The 21,710-nt window shown below is 40.3% G+C and overlaps 4 protein-coding genes across 4 annotated transcripts; 2 read left to right on the top strand and 2 right to left on the bottom strand.

Moving 5' to 3' along the window:
• Positions 1-172: 172 nt before the first annotated feature.
• Positions 173-6,176, bottom strand: atp6v0d1 (ATPase H+ transporting V0 subunit d1). The gene is made up of 8 exons (XM_060070921.1): positions 5,963-6,176; positions 5,151-5,322; positions 4,041-4,219; positions 3,767-3,846; positions 3,604-3,681; positions 2,491-2,667; positions 1,399-1,476; positions 173-1,141 (listed from the first exon to the last, which is right to left on the bottom strand). The coding sequence occupies exons 1-8, from the start codon at positions 6,087-6,089 to the stop codon at positions 980-982; spliced, it is 1,053 nt and encodes a 350-aa protein (XP_059926904.1). The 5' UTR covers positions 6,090-6,176; the 3' UTR covers positions 173-979.
• A 2,730-nt stretch (positions 6,177-8,906) lies between these two features.
• On the top strand, positions 8,907-12,506 carry agrp (agouti related neuropeptide). Its single transcript, XM_060070761.1, has 4 exons — positions 8,907-9,047; positions 9,600-9,779; positions 10,237-10,325; positions 10,773-12,506. The coding sequence occupies exons 2-4, from the start codon at positions 9,644-9,646 to the stop codon at positions 10,974-10,976; spliced, it is 429 nt and encodes a 142-aa protein (XP_059926744.1). The 5' UTR covers positions 8,907-9,047; positions 9,600-9,643; the 3' UTR covers positions 10,977-12,506.
• A 384-nt stretch (positions 12,507-12,890) lies between these two features.
• Positions 12,891-15,917, bottom strand: LOC132471591 (chymotrypsin A). The gene is made up of 7 exons (XM_060070760.1): positions 15,766-15,917; positions 15,464-15,567; positions 15,271-15,350; positions 14,964-15,042; positions 14,418-14,598; positions 13,657-13,790; positions 12,891-13,385 (listed from the first exon to the last, which is right to left on the bottom strand). The coding sequence occupies exons 1-7, from the start codon at positions 15,815-15,817 to the stop codon at positions 13,224-13,226; spliced, it is 792 nt and encodes a 263-aa protein (XP_059926743.1). The 5' UTR covers positions 15,818-15,917; the 3' UTR covers positions 12,891-13,223.
• A 1,680-nt stretch (positions 15,918-17,597) lies between these two features.
• On the top strand, positions 17,598-19,451 carry LOC132471589 (chymotrypsin B). Its single transcript, XM_060070757.1, has 7 exons — positions 17,598-17,721; positions 17,913-18,016; positions 18,103-18,182; positions 18,349-18,430; positions 18,514-18,694; positions 18,961-19,097; positions 19,202-19,451. The coding sequence occupies exons 1-7, from the start codon at positions 17,670-17,672 to the stop codon at positions 19,361-19,363; spliced, it is 798 nt and encodes a 265-aa protein (XP_059926740.1). The 5' UTR covers positions 17,598-17,669; the 3' UTR covers positions 19,364-19,451.
• The last annotated feature ends 2,259 nt before the right edge of the window (positions 19,452-21,710 follow it).

Genomic DNA, 21,710 nt, shown 5'->3' with positions numbered 1-21,710 from the left:
AAGATTAGGCCTACTTATGCAATCGGAAACAGCTGAGGGAGGATGTATTCTCCCACCGGTCTGTTCTGATAATTATTTATACCACCAGAGAACCAAACCCTTCATGACGGCTTCATGTCAGCAGCATCCAATAAGTTGAAATACAGAGCTGTTGGTGCCCAAAGACAGGCTGTTCAGATTGATACGAGGACAATGACAGTTTATTGGTTGTCACTTTTACAGTTCACATTTCACAAAACAGACACACAACTGATAAAGCAGCAATAAATCATTTGAACAAAAAGAAAATAAATTCGAATATCCATTTTGAAATATGTATATATTGTATAATTTTACATATAATCTTTCCAAGGGGAGAATTGAATAGAGATCCAAGATATACCCCTTTCATTTATCGGACATAATTCACACGTGACATTTCTCATAGCACACATTAATATAGAAGTTGTACTTAAGCTTTTTTGAGCCAATATATCCACTTTCAAACATCATATTTTCTTTCATAACCAATGCAGTAAATTACACAGAAAACAGTTGATTCACCCTTTTTTATAATCATGACTTAGGAAACACTACACAAACATCATTATCAATAGCTCGATCTAAACCCACTCTGATGAAGAATGTATCCTACATGCCATCAGGACGGGAGATGGCCAAATACTGACAAAGACAAACCAACCAAACAAAAACAAAAATAAATAAACAAGATTTTTTTACAACTTCAGGGAAGGTGATGCAGGGAACATCAAACATTTTCCAATGTGTTGCTGTGGACCTCCTTTAACACCATGGAATGAGAGAGAAATACAGGCCAAGAGAAAACTGAAATGCAGAGGTGTAGCATAATGGCATGGACTTGGGTGTATGGTGTGCGTGTGTGTGTGTGGATGTGTCTGTGCTTGTGTGAAAGAGAGAGAGAGAGTGAGAGAGTGAGAATGCGTTACACACTGGGGGGGGGGGGGGGGGGGGGGGGGTACTAGAAGATGGGTATGTAGTTGTCAATTTTGGCACGGTGCCGCTGGGCGATGCACTCGGCGATCCAGACGATGTTTCGACACTCCTGCTCCTTCAGCTTCACGTATGCGTAGAAGACGCTGAAGTGGAACTGGTTGAGGAAAGCCAGCTTGTTCAGCTTCACCTGCAGGCGACGAGGGTTAGGGGCGTTTAGTGTTCACACTCTAATGTAGCAGTGGAGAAAATCTGAAGCATTGTTGTTCAACTCATTTCCTACAGATTTGGGACAGGAAAAGCATTCTTGATTAAAAATGTTAAAACAGTTCACCACAGCGAGGTGGCCAAAGTCTCCTAGTACTGTCTCTGTGTGTGCGTGTGTGCGCGCGTGCGCGCGTGCGTGTGTGCGTGTGCGCGTGTGCGTGCGTGCGTGCGTGTGCTCACTTCGTGCTCAAAGAAACGATCCTCCAGTGTCTTGTCTCCAGGGTTACTGCCAGCTCCTTCAAAGAGGAGTTTATATTCCTAGAAATGGGCAAAGAAACAATGGTTTGATGGCAGAAAGGAATGCATGCAGCACAACAACGCTGGAAACAAAAGAGGAGAAGAGAGTAGAAACAGTTTTCTACCGTTGGCCAGGTATGTTAAAAGCTTATGTCAGGAGCAATGTTGCCTCTTATCCTTTCCGTGACTGAAGCAATCAAAATCTGAGCAAGAACTCTTAAGGTGCAAATTTGTCTGACAAAACTTGCACAGCGATAGTTTATGATTTGTCGCGTGACAAAACTTGTGTCTTTTGGTGTGAACACACCTTTAAAAAGGTGATATATTATACCAACAGGGGTGAGTGTGATTAGCTGTTACTTCCTCTTCTGATATCACAAGTGGGCATGTCCACCTAGATGTATTACAGATAGATGAGCAACGTTTGATACAGTCCACTGGGTAGGCTGGTAGACCGATATATCCAACACACCAAGGTGGCAACTTCTGATGTCAAACGAGGCAGATTTTCGAAACAGCTTGTAACGGCTATTCACACCAACACCTGGTGGCATGACATGCGCCCGTTAAATGTTTGAATGACTATACATTTTGCAACTATACGTTAGGGCAGGGTGATTAATCCAATTTTGATCTTGATTTCGATTTGAGCTTCATTAGATCATAAAGTAATATAATCGAGTTTTCGATCATTATTTATTTTTTTATTCATTAAATGTTTTATAGAAAGTGCAAGAACAGCTGGATACATATCTGTACATTATTTTAGATTTGAACATTTTGTTTATGACCATTTTGTGTAATTTTTTAAGGCTCAGTTACAAAGTGTTTTTTGGGAGAGATGCTGAATAAATACATCATGTTTTCAAACTAAATAATAGTTTGAATAATTGTGATTTCAATATTGACCAAAGTAATCGTGATTATGATTTTTTCCACCAGCAGTAATCGAGCAGCCCTAGTGTACGTGTTTCAAGAGTACGTGCGCAACTGAGAGGGAACAGTGGTGGGTAGGCGGGTGGGTGCATGGCTCACCGGGTAGAAGTCGGCTACAGCTTTGACCTGCTCATAGTCGTCAGCCCGGGCCAGCTGCGCTAGCCCCTCAGGGTACAGCTTGCCGCAGTGAGGAAAGAGCTTGGCCCGGTCCTCCTTGGACAGCTCTGTGCCAAAAGAGTTGATGGTGATGATGAAGGCCCTGCGGTCCGCCTCAAACTAGAGGCAAGGTAGACAAGAGAGGATAAGTACAAATATTTCATAAACACCATAATATATCATATGTAAATTATCATTGAAGAAGGCCTATGGCTAACTTTGAGACCTACTTTTATGATGAAATAATCACATGACACGTTGACAACACAGAAGGCTTAGGCTATTGCGGTTAGCGGTTTATCAATGATAGGGTTGGACGTTTAATCGAATTTTGATCGCGATTTCGATTTTAGTGTCAAACGATCACAAAACTAATATAATCAATTATTTATTTATTTTTTATAAATGATTTATAGAAAGTGCAGAACAGCTAGATACATATCTGTAATTACTTTGGCTTTGAACATGTTCTTTTTGACGTTTGACAAAAGAACATGACATTTAGTGTTTCAAAGTTCTTAGTTACGAAGTGTTTTTTGGGAGAGACAGGCTGAATAAATACATCATGTTTTCAAACTCAAAAATAATTGTTTGATTAATCGTGATTTCAATATTGACCAATATAATCATGATTATGATTTTTCCCATAATCGAGCAGCTCTAATCAATGGTAACTGCGACAACATTAGTCTCCACTCACAATTTTCTACCTTCATGGTCTCTCTACTGACCATCAATCAATCAATACCTGATGTTGTCCATAGTCGCCATTTTTACTGACCGTGTATACAATAAATCACAAGGGAAGTCTGGCTAATATAAATGATCACTTTTTTTAATAAATATATTGCTTTGGCTCCAAAATTAGCTGAAATCAGGCCTTTTTCATTTCTCTACCATACGGTTATTTAATCCATCCCAAACTTCACGTTTCCACGCTAAATTGTGCCTTTCGTCCCGTACGGCAGTTTTATGACCGGAACCGTTCTAAAACCTAATACACACACAAACACAAAAAAATTGTGCTCACTAGACTGGTTCTATGGACAATCTCACCTCTAAGATCGGACACATGGTATCTGCTGTAGTTCCTCCCAGGTTTGAGCAGAACTTGTAGAAAGCCTCGAGATAAGCCTAGGAAACGGATGAAATATTTCAAACCCCAACATTGCATAATGCCGAATACGTTTCCCTGTTTTGGCCTCTGTTCCGATATTACCTTGTAGAGTGTGTTTCGAATGATTTCAATGTTCATCTCATCCAAGTCCTGCTCGGATATACAGTCCTGGAAGAAGGCAGCTGAAGACAAAATAAAATATTCATTTATCAAATGCTCTTCTTTTCTTTTTCATCTTTATTACCTTTTAAAAAATGATGTCAAGCATGGAGATGGAGCAAAACTTTCCCAAGTGGCATTTACATTTAGGTGCTTGGCAAAGAATAGAACAAAGAATTCTCACTGTATTTGGGGGACATTTGTGTGCGAGTCCTACCTAGAGGCGTGTCCACGAGGATGGCATTGTAAAGTTCAGCGGGTGTCTGAGCAATATTGACTGCCTCCATCTGCTCAAAGCTGCCCAGCGGGTGGCATTTGGGCACCAGCTCAGAGATGGCTCGCTGGTGCAAAGTACCCGTGATCAACAGGATCACATTGTCAATCATGTAGCTGTAACTGCAGGCAATGATGAGAGAAGAAGGGGATCAATACAGTGTCTGCTTAAGATTCATGTGTGACAGTGACATAGTGAAGTCCGACCACCGCTGGATTACAAATGCGTCTGCACTAGCCATGCAAAAAGTATTTCAATCTATATTTGTCTGTCTGTCTGTCTATCTCATACAAATCTGTTAAGTGTTCTGTAGTGATGGATCTCTTCATTGACCAATTTACAGAAGGTTGCTCATACAGGACAAACTATGATTTTTTGAAGCGAAAGCCAGCAAATACGAAAGTGTATTTGCACTAACATTAATGGCAAAACAATGTAGCTCTTACACACTATATCTTGGGTAACACCATTATAATAAAGTTCAGTCAGAAGTAATTTATAAGCCATTCGTTAATGGCAGCCATTAGTTAATTAATCATTGACAAAATACTATAGATTTGTATATGATTAATAAGTGCTATGTTAAAGTAACTCTATTTCACCACCAGGAGTGATGTTTATTAGCAAACCATCACAAAAAAGATCCTCTGGTGACATCCCAAGTGGGTGTAGCCCCAAACTGCAGCCCCGCCCCCATGCACATCAGCACCGTGCACAGGGGCACATCAGCACCGTGCACAGGGGCACATCAGCACCGTGCACAGGGGCACATCAGCACCGTGCACAGGGGCACATCAGCACCGTGCACAGGGGCACATCAGCACCGTGCACAGGGGCACATCAGCACCGTGCACAGGGGCACATCAGCACCGTGCACGCACACATCAGCACCGTGCACACGCACATCAGCACCGTGCACATGCACATCAGCACCGCGCACACCCACATCAGCACTGTGCACACGCACATCAGCACCGTGCACGAGCACATTGCCACCGCGCACAACAGCGCCGTGCACGCATACACACAAAGGCTTGTGAACTGGATGCTTACGTGATGAAGTCCATGAAGCTAGCCAGAGGCTCATAGGACTGGTTCCTCATGTGACGAAACTCTACCACCATCTTCTCTTTCAGTTTGTCGTCAATGACGGACACAGTGAGAGGAGAGGCCTCATTGGCCAGGAAGCTCCCATAGTCAGTGCTCTGCAGGTGGAGCTTCAGATCTGTTAAATACAATACAAAGACATGGTGCATTGATATATGCACGGTTTGGGCCATCTTGTAAGGAACTATTTAATCTATTTGAATGTCAATTTCATGGAAAACTGTCAGAAGCAGAAATGAATTGTTAATAGTTATGTGGGAAGGATGAATCATTGAACATGACATTTTTTTTCAGTGATGGGTCATCTACTTCTCATTTCCAACATTCAACCCGACCATGGCTAAAACAGGCCAGTCTGCAGTTACTTCAATGAAGTACGCAAAACATTTACATTGACATTGAATATAAATAAATACTTGGATAACGTTTAATATACTTGCATAGGGCAACACTGTAATAACTACTGCTTGAGGCGGCAATGGCTTTAACAGGAAAAAACACGACGGTCTCAGGTTTGGTCATATGACACAAATGGACCTGGGCTAACGCAAACGTTATTACTCCAAATAACTCATCTAAAAAAAGGGGAGGTTACCAATCTAATGTCTTCAATCTAAAATCAGCAACACTATTAAACGTATCAACAGGGCAGTTGTGATCGGGTCTTTGATCAGCGGATCTGATCACATGAATTACAGCTGTGAGCTAGCGGTAGCGTTAGCTCATGACGGTCAGTCCTTAGCCTTCCTTTAACTCACCTTCAAGGGTCTCGCACTGGACGAGGTTCAAATAGTCTCCCTGAGAGAGGATGCCGGCCTTGAATCCCCTCACCAGTCCTTCCAGATAACCGTTGTCCACGTTAAAATACAGCTCCGAGAACGGCATTTTGACGGGGTTTCGCCGAAAGAGCAGAAGAGAAGTATCTTCGTGACAGATCACAGGGCTGGAGCTGCGAGGGCCCGGATGTGGATGTCAGGTGACCAAATCATGTGACCTGTCATCTGACTTCTTCTGTACAGAGGTACACTAGAAAAAATAATTTAAACATGCTAAATCACTATTGATTGCTTGCTTATCATAATCATTCAAATATTCCAAAACACTCATATTATTTATTTTTATTTGTGTTTTACTTCTTGTTTTTTGTATTGCTCCGTGTGTGCTCTCATGAATCTGTAAAGTGACCTTGAGTGTGAGAAAGGAGCTATGTAAAATAAACGTCTCATTATTTTTATTTTTTTTATTATTATTATTAAAAGGTCAACAAGAGCTAATGACTTATGCTGAGATTGTAATCTAAAGTGTGCAAGGATTGGCAGTGGCACTCGCAGGCATGCAAATATGACAATATGATTATAATTGAGATAATGAAATGTTTTTTTGTGTGTGAGATTGTTCTTGAGCTCAACACAATTAGTCGAGACCTGCATTATCTACAATCTCTGTATCCATTGAAAGCAACAATTTAATTTCGGGTTAAAGATGGTTAAATTGGGGTGCGTCAAATGGTATTTGGGCTCAGGGTAAAGGGTTAGGGTTTTAGGAGATATTAGGTTAGAGGTGGTTAACTGAAGGTATCAGGTTGGAGGTGGTTAACTTTAGGTATCAGGTTAGAGATGGTTCACTTTAGGTATTAGGCTAGAGGTGGTTAACTGAAGGTATCAGGTTGGAGGTGGTTAACTTTAGGTATCAGGTTAGAGATGGTTCACTTTAGGTATTAGGCTAGAGGTGGTTAACTGAAGGTATCAGGTTGGAGGTGGTTAACTTTAGGTATCAGGTTGAGATGGTTCACTTTAGGTATCAGGTTGGAGGTGGTTAACTTTAGGTATTAGGCTAGAGGTGGTTAACTGAAGGTATGAGGTTAGAGATGGTAAACTTTAGTTATTAGGTTAGATATGGTTTACTGTAGACTATCATGGTCGTTGAAAGGCTTCTCTATGGAGACCCGAGGCGTCCTTGTGTCATAAAACACCATAATAAGGATGCTATAAACCTACATTTAATTGTACTATATCCTGGCAGCCAGGTTAAGTAGGCTACGAGGATGCTTTCCAAAATAAGGAATTATTGTGTTGACATATCGACACAATACAATATAAAAACAAATATTACTATGTTGCCAAACTTGTGTTGAACTTCGGATAAATGTATACAGGCCTATGCACAGAGTTTAAAAAACCTAACACCAAAGCAAATGAATTATTATCGAACAAAACAGTATATCAATTAACAAATACATATTTTTAGTTCTAGATTGTCACTCACAACAATATATATATATTTTTTATTTTGGTCAATTTGTCTAGAGTAAGGTGATTTGTAGTTTGGCAAACCCTACATAAACAAAATTTGATCACATCAGATTTGATCATGGTGGGGAAGCCCATTGGTTTACTATCCTGTCAGATAGGCACGAGACTTTACCAGCTGTCTAGAAATATGTGTTCATGTGAAAGCTACAACCTTTTCCATTTGAAAAAGCTATTTGAAAAATCATTCTTTAATCTGCAACAATTCCTTTAACAGCGTCAGCCGGGGACAAACACCAAGAAACAGGGACTGTCCCAAGTAAAACCCGGGTAGCCTCATCAAATTACACCTATAGGGATATCATTGATATAAAAATAACGAAAGCCCAACATTGGCCAATATATAGCAATAGGCAGTGATACAGATTAATCAAAGCCCACAGTTTAAAATGTAATTTATACAAATTACACATTTATACTAGTAGGCCTACCACTGCCTTCCATGGATGTCTTGCAGAATAACTAATATTTAGGAGATGAATTTTGAATGTAAGCAGTGTTCTGCTGTGTGACACAAGGGCATGCACTATATATCTTTAACAGATTGAATGATCCAGACCAAGCAGATTTGCACTCAAATTCAATTCCAGGAGCCTGACAATGTGTATATGCTTTTAAGGCAATGAATGAATTTTAATTAAGTCCTTGACTCATTTTCCTCTTCTGGACATTTCACATAGCCCCTTGGTACTCCAGGTACCGTCAGATGGTTGGACGAAACCGGATTTACATTAAGAACAGGAACCATGTGTGCTCTTTTAAAGACGTCATTCATTGGGTTCTGTGAAAACACAATATATTTGCTGGAAAATCAAAGGGCCAGAGATTAATACGTGTCTATTAATGTTCCGGATGTTTTGATTTGCTCTTATCAGTCATTGATGAATATTATGTAACCTGAATGAATCCAAACCCTCCTCACTGTGCCTTTTCCACTGTGTTCCCTGAAACAGGGCCATAGAAAACAATTAGGAGAACAATTTAGATGCACGGCCTCTTCATCAGATGTCTTCTTCTAGTGAACCGGGACTCACAGAGTGCACCTGGAATATTTCTTCTATTCCATTGGCATCATATAAATATGATAAAGAAGCACTTTACGCATAATGTTGGCTGTGCATTAATAGGCAGTGGTTCTTAAGGATCACTGTCAAGGCGTATATTGACTGAGTCATTGACATTCCTTAAGCTATAGCTAAAATAAAATAAAATAAAATGTTTAACATTATGCACATATAGGCAAGAGCCCTATTACATTGGTCAAATTGTAGTAATAGGTAGTGCTGGCAACAAAATCGTATTATCATTGATAACGTCACAGATATTAGGCCCATTTTTTTTTTGTCTTGCCTTTGGCCCTGGGCTGTTGGGTGGCTGGGGTGGGTGGGTGGGGGTAAGATGCTGACACCAACTCCCTCCCCTTGTAGCTGGTCATGTGGATGTCGCCTCGCTCCCTGGGGTACTTCCATATAAAGAGGCCCACTGCAACTCTAGCCCAGGACCGCACTGGATCACGTAGACCGGAGCATTACAGGTAAGTGACTTTCTCTATCTCTTCTCTTCTGCGTCCTTCGCTATTCTTTCTCGTCTACTATTTTCTTTCCATGCCCTGTTGATCTTGCGCTGTTCATTTCACACTTATAGGGTTAGGCTAACCCTTTATATTCAAGCGTTTATCGATTGTTTTTACATCAGATTAGTCATTCATGATGTGTGGCAAAAACTGTATAATAATGTTAAAAGCATGTTATAATGATAGTTCAATTCAGAATTTGAATTGAACTATCACATTGGTCCTTGGTCTGTGGGAAACACTGGAATAAAGAGAAATAAAGCACAAAACATTATAACATAGTCCACAAAGTCTATTCTGCATCAAATCGAAGTTCATTGTTGCTGTTGTTGCATTTTATTCACCCGTTCTTATTACACATTGTTATACATTTTGACATGAGAGACTTGACTTCAATGATACATCTGTAGGGCTACTATTTGAGTATTTGATTCATTTGCAACTTGTGGTTCATTGACTTCCAAAGCTAAATGCAAAGTATGCAATCAAATGCTGTGGTTTTTTGATTGACAGCTGTGTTTTAAGGATCAACTTGCTTTCCGGAGATAAGAGACATCATGCATTCTGTGATGAAATGCTGGTGGGCCCTTAGTATCCTCCATCTATCTCATGGCCTGGTACATGGGGACATGCCATTGGACGGTGGCCAACCAAGCCACAGGAGGCTGGAGCCCTCCTATATTTCAGAGATTGGTCAGTGGCTCATCTTTAATGATATTTTTAATTCCAGTCCATTTAATAACATCTAGATGTCAAATTGCATGCCCCACCCCCAACAAAACATTACATTAGATACTTTATTTTTTATTACATTAATTGTTCTGAGAAGTTCTCCATTTTGTTATATTATGCAGTTAGAATTAGGATATTAATAAAAAGTATTTTTTGTAAATTGGAACTTTGTAGGACTTTATTTATATTTTATTATAAATGTATGCAAATTAACAGTCTGCCACTATTTGATAAAGCTGTTTCTAAGCTGCTGGCTAAACATTTGGTTTCGTTGACGATTATATTTTCTTTTAGTTGTATTTATTAATTTGAATAATGTATACTCGTGCCAATAAATTAGAACAGCGTGGATAGAAGGAAAACAATATGTTTTGATCATAACATATAGCTTATTTTATATAATGTCGCCCACTTCCAGTCAAGACTCAACCCTCCAGGGTAGACTCTGATATCCTTGAAGCAGACACTGTGGAACAGTTGATGATCGATGCCCAATCTTATGATGAGGTGAGATATTTTGCATGGCTTGATTCTCTGGCACCAACCATCTGGCCTCACTATTCTGCTTTCCACTGCAATGATACATCTATTGCCCTTAGACATTGGAGTTATTGCATGCATGCAAGCTGGATGGAATAATCCAATGCCTGTGATACTGTTTGTTTTGTAATAGGACCTGAGCTTGGTAGAAGCAAAAATGCCCCAAAGCCGAACTTCATTCATTGCAGTCGATGGTTTTAGTTAACCACCTGTTCATACTGCTTAATTGGGAATGTATACCTCAAGTGTGATCCAGGATACAAATTGCAACAGAATTAAGTGGTCTCTCAGTTAGATGTGAAAGAACATCAAAAAAATAAGATAAATATATCTATCTACATTAGCAGGACAAATCGCTTGGAATTCAACAAAAATATCATGTTTTTTTGTTTTGTTTGCATCTGGGGATTGTAGGACACCTCCCAGGAGATGACGGAAGCCTTGCAGCTCCAGAGCAGGACCATGCGCTCCCCCCGCCGCTGTGTGCCCCACCAGCAGTCGTGCCTGGGCCACCAGCTGCCATGCTGCGACCCCTGCGACACATGTTACTGCCGCTTCTTCAACGCTATCTGCTACTGCCGCCGGGTGGGTCAGTCCTGCAGCCACAGGCACACCTAGCCCCAACCTCGCTCCCAAGGCTGCAAAAACAAACGAGAAGCAACCAGCCGGTGCATGGAAATCCAAAGTAATGTGTTCTACCGCCATTCCCTCATGTGAACAAAGAAACACACGCAGGGATTGTGTTATAAACAACATCAGCCTTTTCTTCATTGTGTTGTGGTATGTTTTATGTTATACTTGATATGACAGGTATTTGAATGAGTCATGATGAGGTAAAATATCATTTTAAATATAGAGCAATCCTTTCAAACTCACAAGGCAAAGTAAAATGAGACGGACAGGAAACGGCCATAAACAATGAGGCAAACCATGATGAAGTACATGTTTAAAGCTAAAGCCTATTATCACTAATCCATATGATAACATGGAAATTATAATGAAGCAATAGGCATAGGTACTTTCTAAATCCCCAGGGTGGGTAAATAGATAATAAATGTGAAATATAATTTTAATAATTTCAATCATTTTAAGAAAATATGTAAATATTCAGTCCTATGGTAATTATAGATTATTTCATAAGTATATAATTGCTATGTACCTCAGTGAATGACATATTTTATTAGGTTATGTTTTGGAATGTACCCTCCTTAAGTGGCTGAAGTTCATTCATGTATAGTTTACTTAGAATGTCTGTTGAAACAATGTGAAAATAAAGCAAAGAAAATATAAATTAACAATTAATTAATTAGTCCATTAATTTCAAACTATGTTATTCTTAAAGTCCAAATTATTATTAATAGGTATTTGTAACTAAAAAATGTCACATGCACAAAAGTTTGTCAACTTTCAGCGTGAATGTGAGTCTAATAAGCCTGAGATAAAAGCAGCAATCTGATCTGCCGTCAGTCACAATAATCCAGTTTGATTCACACTATGGGACTGTGGGAATTGATAACAATCAAGCTCTTGTTTGACTTTTTAATGACACTTGTTGCCAGCCAGCTGACTGAATCCTTGGATTTACTGCTCGAAAAAAGCGCACCGTGAACTGCTGTTAATGGATATTTGGAAGAGAACATCTGTCCTCAGTTGATCTTCTTGTTCTAAAACAAAGTCACAACTAAACAACAACAGTTGCCTGAGTGTCTAGGCAGATAACAATGTCCCCTAGGCTCTTTAGAGACATCCTGTCAAACAAATTGGCCGTGCTTGATTAAGTGGAAACCAAGGCATTACAAGGGGAAATACAAGGGAAATTGTTGGGGAATAGAATATGGTACATGGTGTTTCTGATATGTAAAATTAGTTACTGAAATCTGATATTTCACTCGGCTTAGGTTTGATTATACTCATTAATACAGATAGTTTAAAAGGATGGCAGTGTTTAGCTGCTCCTGTCGTATAAAAACACACAAAAAAAAAAAAAAGATACAGCCATTGGAGCTGGTGAACACTATTGGAATATATAGTTAGTTGAACAAAAATCATGGTTGATTTATATCTCTAAAGAGCCATATCAGCAATTGGCATGGGGTCTTAGCAAACCGGCCAAATCCTTTAATTCTAGATTTGGACCATGATCAATCCATTGCAATGTGACCCATCACTTTTCATCTGAAAATAGAGGTTTTAGGGTTTGGTTTTCATTTCAAGGAAGACTCTGCTTTATGTCTTATCCCTAGTCAAATTTTAGGAAATGTAAAAATAACTATCAAAATCAGTCCACCCCTCGATTCTACTGGGTGGGCATTGTATCGGTTAAGCAAAAACCGCTTTAGCTCCAAGAGAGAAATTAGGGTAAATAAAAACATTCCGCCCTGTCAGAGGTAAAGCTATTCAAGCAATTTCTCTCTTTGTGAAAAGTGAATCTAAATCCCCTAAAAATGTATCTTTATGGTTAAGGGCTACATTTGGAGATTGTTTATCTTTGTATATGCGTTACGAGTTGCATGCACAGTTTGCACCGGTGCGTAGTTTTATTGTTTTAATGTGTTTAATGATATGGAAACATACAAGACATGGATGCATTTTTAGGAAAATAATCAAATGAAATTGCAATTGTGAAGAGGAAAATGCATTCATCTTTAATGCATTATGTTGCATTAAGATATGCCAAAAGTACTGGCTGATAGCAAGAGAGGCTTGCCCATTGCAGCACTATGATCTGTAATACCTAATACTCATACAAATAGCCAAATAGGTTCATTAGGAAACGGAAACTATAGAGATATCAGGTGTTGCTATCGCTTATTTTATTGACCATACACAGGCAACTGAGGACTGTGGATGACGGTGGAGGGATATTTAGTTGGCAGCGATGGTCTGGTCCACCCATGCGCGGAGCTCGGTGACCCGGGCGTACACACCGGGCATGGTGGGGGTACAGGTTCCACTGCCCCAGGACACGATGCCAACCAGGGTCCAAGAGCCAGCCTTCTGGCACACCAGGGGGCCACCGGAGTCACCCTGACATGGGACAAAATAAATCGTATTAATATAGAAGACAATTGAACCAAGGGAAACAAATCATCCTTGTTTCGTCGTTTACCCTTTCATAACTTAGCATAAACTCAATGCAATGAACATAAAGTGTAAGTGGAGTAAAAAAAAAAGGAAACGCAGTTCAATGTTATATTTAGGATGCTCTTTGCATCACAGTTTCAATCCACTGGTCAGAGGCCAACCCTGGCTGAACCATGAGCGTGTCTGAGTGTGTCGGTGTGTGGGGTCAGCTCACCATGCATGAGGAGGCCCCAGCAGCTCCAGCGCAGATCATCAGGTCGGAGATCTTGTTGCCCCAGAACTTCTTGCACTGCTCATTGGTCAGGAGGGGCAGAGCAGCCTGCTGCAGCAGGGCCGGGGTGTCGGCAGCTGAAACCAACGATTGAATTGTGAGAAGGATTCAATCTTCAGATTGAAGATAACAACCTACGGTGAGATGGTATGAATCGGCTGAACTACCATGACACACAGAATGTACACGTTTCTGCCCTCCCCTTGATGAAAGTAATAATAAAATGATAATACATTTTATTTATGTTTGCCCTTTTCATCCGAAGATCTCAAAGGGCTAAACATTATGAGAAAGAAGAGGGATTGAAGCGTCAATATATCTCTGAACGAGGTAGTATATCGTGATTGAGCATTATGGCCCACTGATGAAAGGGCGTGCAGTAATATGAATACTAGGGACTTGGTGTTGGTTTGGATCTTTGGGAAAAATCCCCTCTAATCACCAACGGTGCCGTTAGAGAGAACGTAACAGCAATCTTCGCGATTGACGATTTATGTTAATGCTTTTTTATGGTGTGAAGGAACTGAGGGGTAATAATTCAACAAAAGCTCTCTGCTATACGTCTGTTACGATGTGTGCTAATGCCCTTGAAATGTTTTTGATAGTGCAAAGTCACTATACTTTTGTTAAAAATGTGAATAGGCGTCATAGGATTTTGAATACAAGGCGGCCACACAAGTAACATCCGAGGTGTTTTTCCATACCATTGTAGCGGGTCAGGCCCCAGCCAGAGGTCACACACTTCATGCCGCCCTCAAAGACGTCATCAGTCTCAGCCAGGCACACGGGGGACACGCGCATGTTCAGGGTGGCGGGGGTGGCCAGCTTGACAAGCAGGATGTCGTTGTTGATGGTGAAGCCGTTGTAACGGGGGTGCTTGAACACCTAGGAGAGGGGGAGTCAAATGATAATCCGTTAAGCTCTCACACTGTTCATTATATGGTCTTAGCATCCTTGCCTTCACCCATTGGTTTTGACGGCCTTCTACAGATGGCACCATTGTTTTTAGATTTTAGCAACCAGCAGAAACAATCCATATTTAAACACACAGTATTTTAAGTTGTCGTGTAAAAAGTTATACTGTCTTAGTTTGCTTGCTGATTGTTGGATGTTTTTTTTTATCCACTATTTTATTACAGATTTGAACAATTTTCTGGCACATTTATCTGATTGTATAATCCAATTTCCTGCATGGCTCTGCAAAAGAACAGCTAAGTGGTCTTGTGTGGCATTGTGAAGAGGAGGATTACCTGTCCGACAGTCATGACCTGGACGCCCTCAGAGTTGGAGGAGCGGTCGTGCTCTCCCAGCACCACACGGTGGTAGTTCCTGACAGGAATCAATGAATAGGCAATATTTAAAATGAGAAAATAAGTGTTTCCCAACCCCATAATAAGCGAAAGTCTCAAACAACAACACCTTCTATACAATTGCACGGTGGCAATGGTTGGATTTTCATTTAGAAATTAGATTGAAACTCTTTTTACTTTTCTTAGGATACTCCTACATTTACTTCATATTATGTTACATGCAATGTGTTGCGGCAGTTGAACTCACTTGACATTGCAGTGGGCAGCGGTCACAACCCAGTTCTCATTGATCAGGGAGCCTCCGCAGAAGTGGAAGCCAGTTTGGTCCTAGCATACAGACAATCACATTCTCTGAGCACCGAGTTGAGATTTCTACTGAGCATTCTCACAGCCTTCTGACATGTCATGTCTGTGTAATGGAAGTGTTGCTGAATGCTTACCTGCAGGGACACCTGCCACGACCAGGAGTGGGGAACAGCCTCCTCTCCGTTGACAATACGGGAGTAACCAGTGATTACTGGGGAGATGGCTGGATGGCCACAGCCTAACAACACACACATACACGCTTGAGTGACTGGAGTATGACACCTTTGTATGACACCATAGTAGGACACATTGTGTTTGAATAGATAACATAGATTAGGTAACATTCATTTTTTAAATGTTAAGGTACACTTAACTTTTTAAACCTGTGTCTCGACCATCCTTTATGAGCTTATCGAGGAGTCGAGAGCAGACTTACCATAGGCTGCGCCGAAAAAGGCCAGGCAGGACAGAATCAACAGGGAGTTCATGTTTTCAGTTTGTTGTGTGGAAGGTCTCTGCCCCTCTTTTATACCCCGAGAACAAGACTCCAACCCCTCTTTCTGTACGCCCGGACCAACACCTGCCGGACATCACAGAGTTCACACACACACCCCTCTTATGCATTTTTTCTTATGTTTGTACATCCTGGCACCTAATGTACACACTTATTTTATGTTTGTACATCCTTGCACTTAAAAATAGTACTTCTTATCTTTTTTTTGTGACAGATAATGGGTTAACCTAACAAATGTCAGGGCTTGTTAGTTGGTTCTATGAACCTCCTTACTGTAGCAACAGCGATATATTGTTGTTTGTCTTTCTTCGAAGAAATGTACTCATTGTAATTCGCTAAGCATGAAAGTGTCTTATGAATGGAAATGGAAATGGAGGACAAAGATAGGGGCTGACAAAAAAGGAGTGAAGAGGGGATTATTTCAAGGGGGTAAGTTTTGGGCTAGTTTTAGTCTGTTGAGTTAAGTCTTTCCTATTTCTAAAAATAATCTATATGCAGTATATTTATATGTTGCAAGGATGTAGCAAATACAATAAAACAATCATAAATGGTAGAAAGTCTATTCAAATATTCTCAAATTAATACCATTACAAATTTATAATGCTAGTTGGGACTCATATTTACAATAATTTTGTCTTACCTTAGAACCATAGTAAATGCCTAAATTCCTTAGATGATATAAAAATACTCTCTATATAAACTGAAATCTACAACAGGATAGTGAAATCCAGAAAAAACACTTCATTTGGGACGGCGGTACCTAAGTAAGCAAGTGTGTATTCATTTTTTTACGGTTTTATTCTTGTTATTGTATCGTAAGACAGGAAGGTATGGGAGAGAGAGGGGAAGACATGCAACACAGGACCACGGGCAGCAATCAAGCATTTGTGTATTCTGATTGTAAATATTTATTGAAGATGTTAGTTTGTATTTATTCATACTCATATTTGTGAATTTATAAGAATATATGTTTCCACTTCTGTGGAGGTTCTCTAATCAATGAGAACTGGGTTGTGACCGCTGCTCACTGCAACGTCAAGTGAGTCAAACTGCCGGAACACAAAATATGAAGTCAATGTAGAAGTATCAAAGAAAACGTGAAAAGGGTTTCAATCTAATTACTAAATGAAAATCCAACCATTGCCACTCGACAATTGTTTTAGACGGTGTTGTTCTTTTGAGACTTTGGCTTATAATAGGGTTGGGAAATACTTATTTTCTCCTTTCAGAAGCTACCACCGTGAGGGAAAGGACGATCATTCCTCCAACACTGAGGACGTCCAGGTCATGACTGTTGGACAAGTAATTCTCCTCTTCACAAGGTCACACAAGAACACATCACTGCACTTTGGCAGAGCCATGCAGGAGTTGTATTTTTTCTTTATCCTATGAATGTTATAAAATTGCTAATATCTGTTATAAAATAGTGGATCAGAAAAAACTTGGTTGCCTTCTGTTAACGGTGCCTTCTGTTAAAGGCAAATCATCACCGTCAAAATGGTCAAAAAAATATAAAAAATATGTATGCATATATATATTGTAGAATCAAAGAACAAAGTTTTATTAAGAACTAGTTTTATTATAAACATTTATGCACTAAGTAGATCATGAGGTCCTAACCCCAGCTATCTTAATTCACCTTGTTTATCAGAGTTCTGGGAAGTTTGAGTCTATCTAAACCTGATAACCAGCTGAAGCCGGATTATTTACTCTTCATCAGCAAAAGCGGGGGTGGTTATTAAGGCTGGCTTCTGATTGGTGGACGCAGAATGAGGTCCCATGGATAAATACATGTCTGAGTCCTGATCCATCCTCACATCGTCACAATGGCCTTCCTGTGGATTGTTTCCTGTTTCGCTTTCATCAGCGCCGCTTACGGTAAGCAAGCAAGGCCCAGCTGCCTGTAGTATCAACTGAGCCAACATCCTTCATAGGACCCTCCATGGTTGAAATGTTAGTGGAACCTGAACATGACAATTTCGCGAACAGACGCAGTGCTCTGGTGGGTTTGAAATGGGTCATTTGGATAGTGCTCTTCTCTTAACTCCTGTGTGTTGTGTGCTGTTCAGGCTGTGGCTCCCCAGCCATCCAGCCCCAGGTGACTGGCTACGCCCGCATCGTCAACGGTGAGGAGGCCGTCCCCCACTCCTGGCCCTGGCAGGTGTCTCTGCAGGTGAGTCTTAGATACGTATGATGACATCATAATAATGACATCATGACTGATCATAACAACCTTGACTTCTCCTTTTTTGAACCCAGCAATCCAACGGATTCCATTTCTGTGGAGGTTCCCTGATCAATGAGAACTGGGTGGTCACCGCTGCTCACTGCAATGTCAAGTGAGTACGTTTCCATTCAGAAATCAACGTGTAGTTATGTACGAATAAAGGATTTTTATATAACAGGGACACAAGGATGTTTTTAAGTCATTTAAAAACTAATCTAAAATGTTTCAAAAAAGTTTGGACTGCAGGATCCATAAAGCCTCCTTCTGTTCGTCTTTAGGACCTACCACCGTGTGATTGCTGGAGAGCATGACAAGAGCAGAGCCTCCGATGAGAACATCCAGATCTTGAAGCCCTCAAAGGTATCTAATTACCTAACATATAACCAATTAGCTGAAATATTTCACGTAAAATGTAATAAATGTACCCCCTTCCACCTCTGTAGGTCTTCACCCACCCCAAATGGGACTCCAGAACCATCAACAACGACATCTCCCTCATCAAGCTGGCTTCCCCCGCTGTCTTGGGAACCAACGTCTCCCCTGTGTGTCTGGGTGAGAGCAGCGATGTCTTCGCCCCTGGCATGAAGTGTGTGACCAGCGGCTGGGGTCTGACCCGCTACAACGGTAAGACCCTCCACCATTCAGTTCCCATGAGCAGATGCTGCTGGGCAATTCAAATAACAGTACAATTCTTGATTCAAGATACATATTGACTGTCGGAACATATCAATCAAAGTAAATTAAAACATTTGACTGTAAATGTTTGCACACATAAACAACGTTCACTTGATAGCCCGGGTGATTGTAACTTCCCCAAAAAAACTTTAATTGTCATGACATTAAATGATCCCATCACTAAATCTGTAGTTATCTCTCTCTTGTGATATCAGCCCCCGGCACCCCCAACAAACTTCAGCAGGCCGCTCTTCCCCTGATGTCCAACGAGGAATGCTCGCAGAGCTGGGGCAACAACATGATCTCCGATGTCATGATCTGTGCCGGTGCTGCTGGCGCTACCTCCTGCATGGTGAGACACCCTACAACAATCCTCCTTTCAGTGAGCTCATCATGTCAGTTACTTTGATGAAGCATGCGTCTCAACACTCTAATCTGGTGTGGTTGTTCTCTCAGGGTGACTCCGGTGGCCCTCTGGTCTGCCAGAAGGACAACGTGTGGACCCTGGTCGGTATCGTCTCCTGGGGAAGCAGCCGCTGCTCTACCTCCACCCCCGCTGTCTACGCCCGTGTCACCGAGCTCCGAGGCTGGGTGGACCAGATCCTGGCTGCCAACTGAGGATTCAGACTCCAGCCTTCTCCAGACCTCACTTGACCTGGTTGGATAGCAAATTTCAATAAAATTTACTGGATGGTAAAAAAAAAAATCTTCTCTCATGGATTAATTTGCACATTGACGTGTTGAATTGGAACATGCTGTCTGAATTGTCTCACCAAGAGAGGGTGCTCTTTTACAAATGAAAAGGATAAAATCAACTTTCTGATCTCGAGGTTCAAGCTGGAAGAAATATTTCACTGACTAAAGTAGATCACCTTGTTTATAAATGCTGATAAAAATACTGACAATTTAGGATGACTCCTTCTAATTACTCTTTGAGGAATATATAATGTAGCCTACCCTGCACACTCTCCAGGTGTATTTTAGAAACAAAGTAAATGGACTGCATATGTCTAAAGCTTTTTTTCCAGCACACCGGGAGAAGTTTGCGTGAGGTGTCTTGCTCAGGGACACATCCACTCTTGGCTATGGGGAGCCGGGGATTGAACCAGCAATCTTCTAGTTGCCATAACTACAACCACTAAGTCCTGAGCCACTGCCGCCCTTCATAAAGAAACAAACCTCAAGTTCAAAGGCTGAATCCAATCCCATCATTTACTTTACATATTGTTAAAGGTATGATGAAAAATCTCTGCATTAAAATATCCCAATACTATGTTTTGTTTAATATTTAGTTGAGTTGTGTAATTACATTATCCCAATTGTATCAAACAATATTCAATCACAGAGAAATCTGTAGTTTTAATCCAGGTAACGGTCCTTTACATGTGGTGAGGTTGCATATCAGTTGTGTCATATGCCCTTTACCCCCTAACCTCCACGAAAACCAAACAGTAATCCCTTTTTTTTTGGTTTTCAATGCACCAACAATAATTTTACTACTTTTACTTTAAAATGGGTAAACTTGAATTTAATTGTAAAAGCTGCATGCAACACAAGGACTCTCTGGCCGATTGAGAGTCCTACGGTGAAGCCCTTCCTGGTTGAAGGTGTTTATTTCATTTTAAAATAGAAAAAATAAAAATAAACAATAATTACTTATTTGAAGTATTTGTGTTTCTAAATACGGAATAATGTGTACAATTTAGATTATAAATGATTTTATTTTGGGGGAAAATAAGCAATTAAATGCATCCAGAAATATCTCTTGTGGGGCGATAGAAACATTGACCAGTCACTGCAGCAGCGCATAACTTGCTGACACAAGATATGCACAAAGCAACATCAATTTAGCCAATCAGCCTTTCGCAAATCTGATGCCTTAAGAGCAATTATTTTATCCCCCAAGGCAGAGTCAGACGGTGGTGCAAAGGGGTCAACTATCCTCATTATGATGCACGATTTCAGCCGCCCGCCACGGTCAAAAAGTGCTCTTCTCCGAAATCAGTTTGAGGGCAACTTGAAAGAAAGTCAAAGAACTTGGGCCAGATCGACCTAACATAAAAATCAGACAACAGATTAGCGGAAATTGTAAAACCTACATGCAAGGCATCACAAAGCTTTGGGATACAACCCACCACAACTTTGTGATACCGTTATGTGTGGGAAAATTATTTTTTCTAATGTTTTCCTCATTGTTATTCTTTAACAAATTTGTTCATGACATTGAAAATAACAGTTTTAAGGACAATTCAGGATCAGTCTTATGTATACACATTCGGTAGACGTTCTAATGTAGATTCAGATAATCCTGAAGTTTTTCAAAAGTTTGATTATGTAGGGAAGCCCAAATGTTTCCCTTTTATTATCAGTTTATGTTGGTTTGAATTGCTGGGGTCAACTTGAGATGTTTGATGTGAATTTGATAGAATAAAATGTTATGAATTTTCATGGTTCTAGCTTCTTTTCTATTTCATGTGTTTATCTGATTGATGCATTGCAATGTTAAACAGGCCCCAGGCCAATTTAGAGGGTATTTACAACCTTTGAAATCCCCAGTCATTGTTTCCCAAAATAACTTTTTGCATAGGGCCCCTAAAAAGGTAGAAACGGCCCTGCAAGGGAGGGTTAGGTAAAAAAGTTAGTTGTAATGAATTACTTTGTAATTTTGCAGAAGACATATGGTCAAAGTTTGTGTTTATTGCATGGAAAAGAAAATTCAAAGTTACAAGGGTTAAGATTGGAGCCTTGTAGTACCATGTCTTCATTTCACAGTTTGATCTTACTTACTAAGTAAATAACAGTAATTGCATTTGCAAGAAGATACACAGTTATCAAGAAGATGTAGAATGACCCTCAAAGATGAAAGTTCCTGAGGTAGAAGGTTCCAGGGAATCATTGAGGTTTATAAAAAAAAAAAAAAAAAAAGTTTAAATAATTAACACTTTATCAATCGTTTGAGCCATGA

This window comes from Gadus macrocephalus, chromosome 14 (assembly GCF_031168955.1).
Source record: "Gadus macrocephalus chromosome 14, ASM3116895v1".
NCBI lineage: Eukaryota > Metazoa > Chordata > Actinopteri > Gadiformes > Gadidae > Gadus > Gadus macrocephalus.
This window is presented reverse-complemented; position numbering and strand designations above follow the sequence as displayed.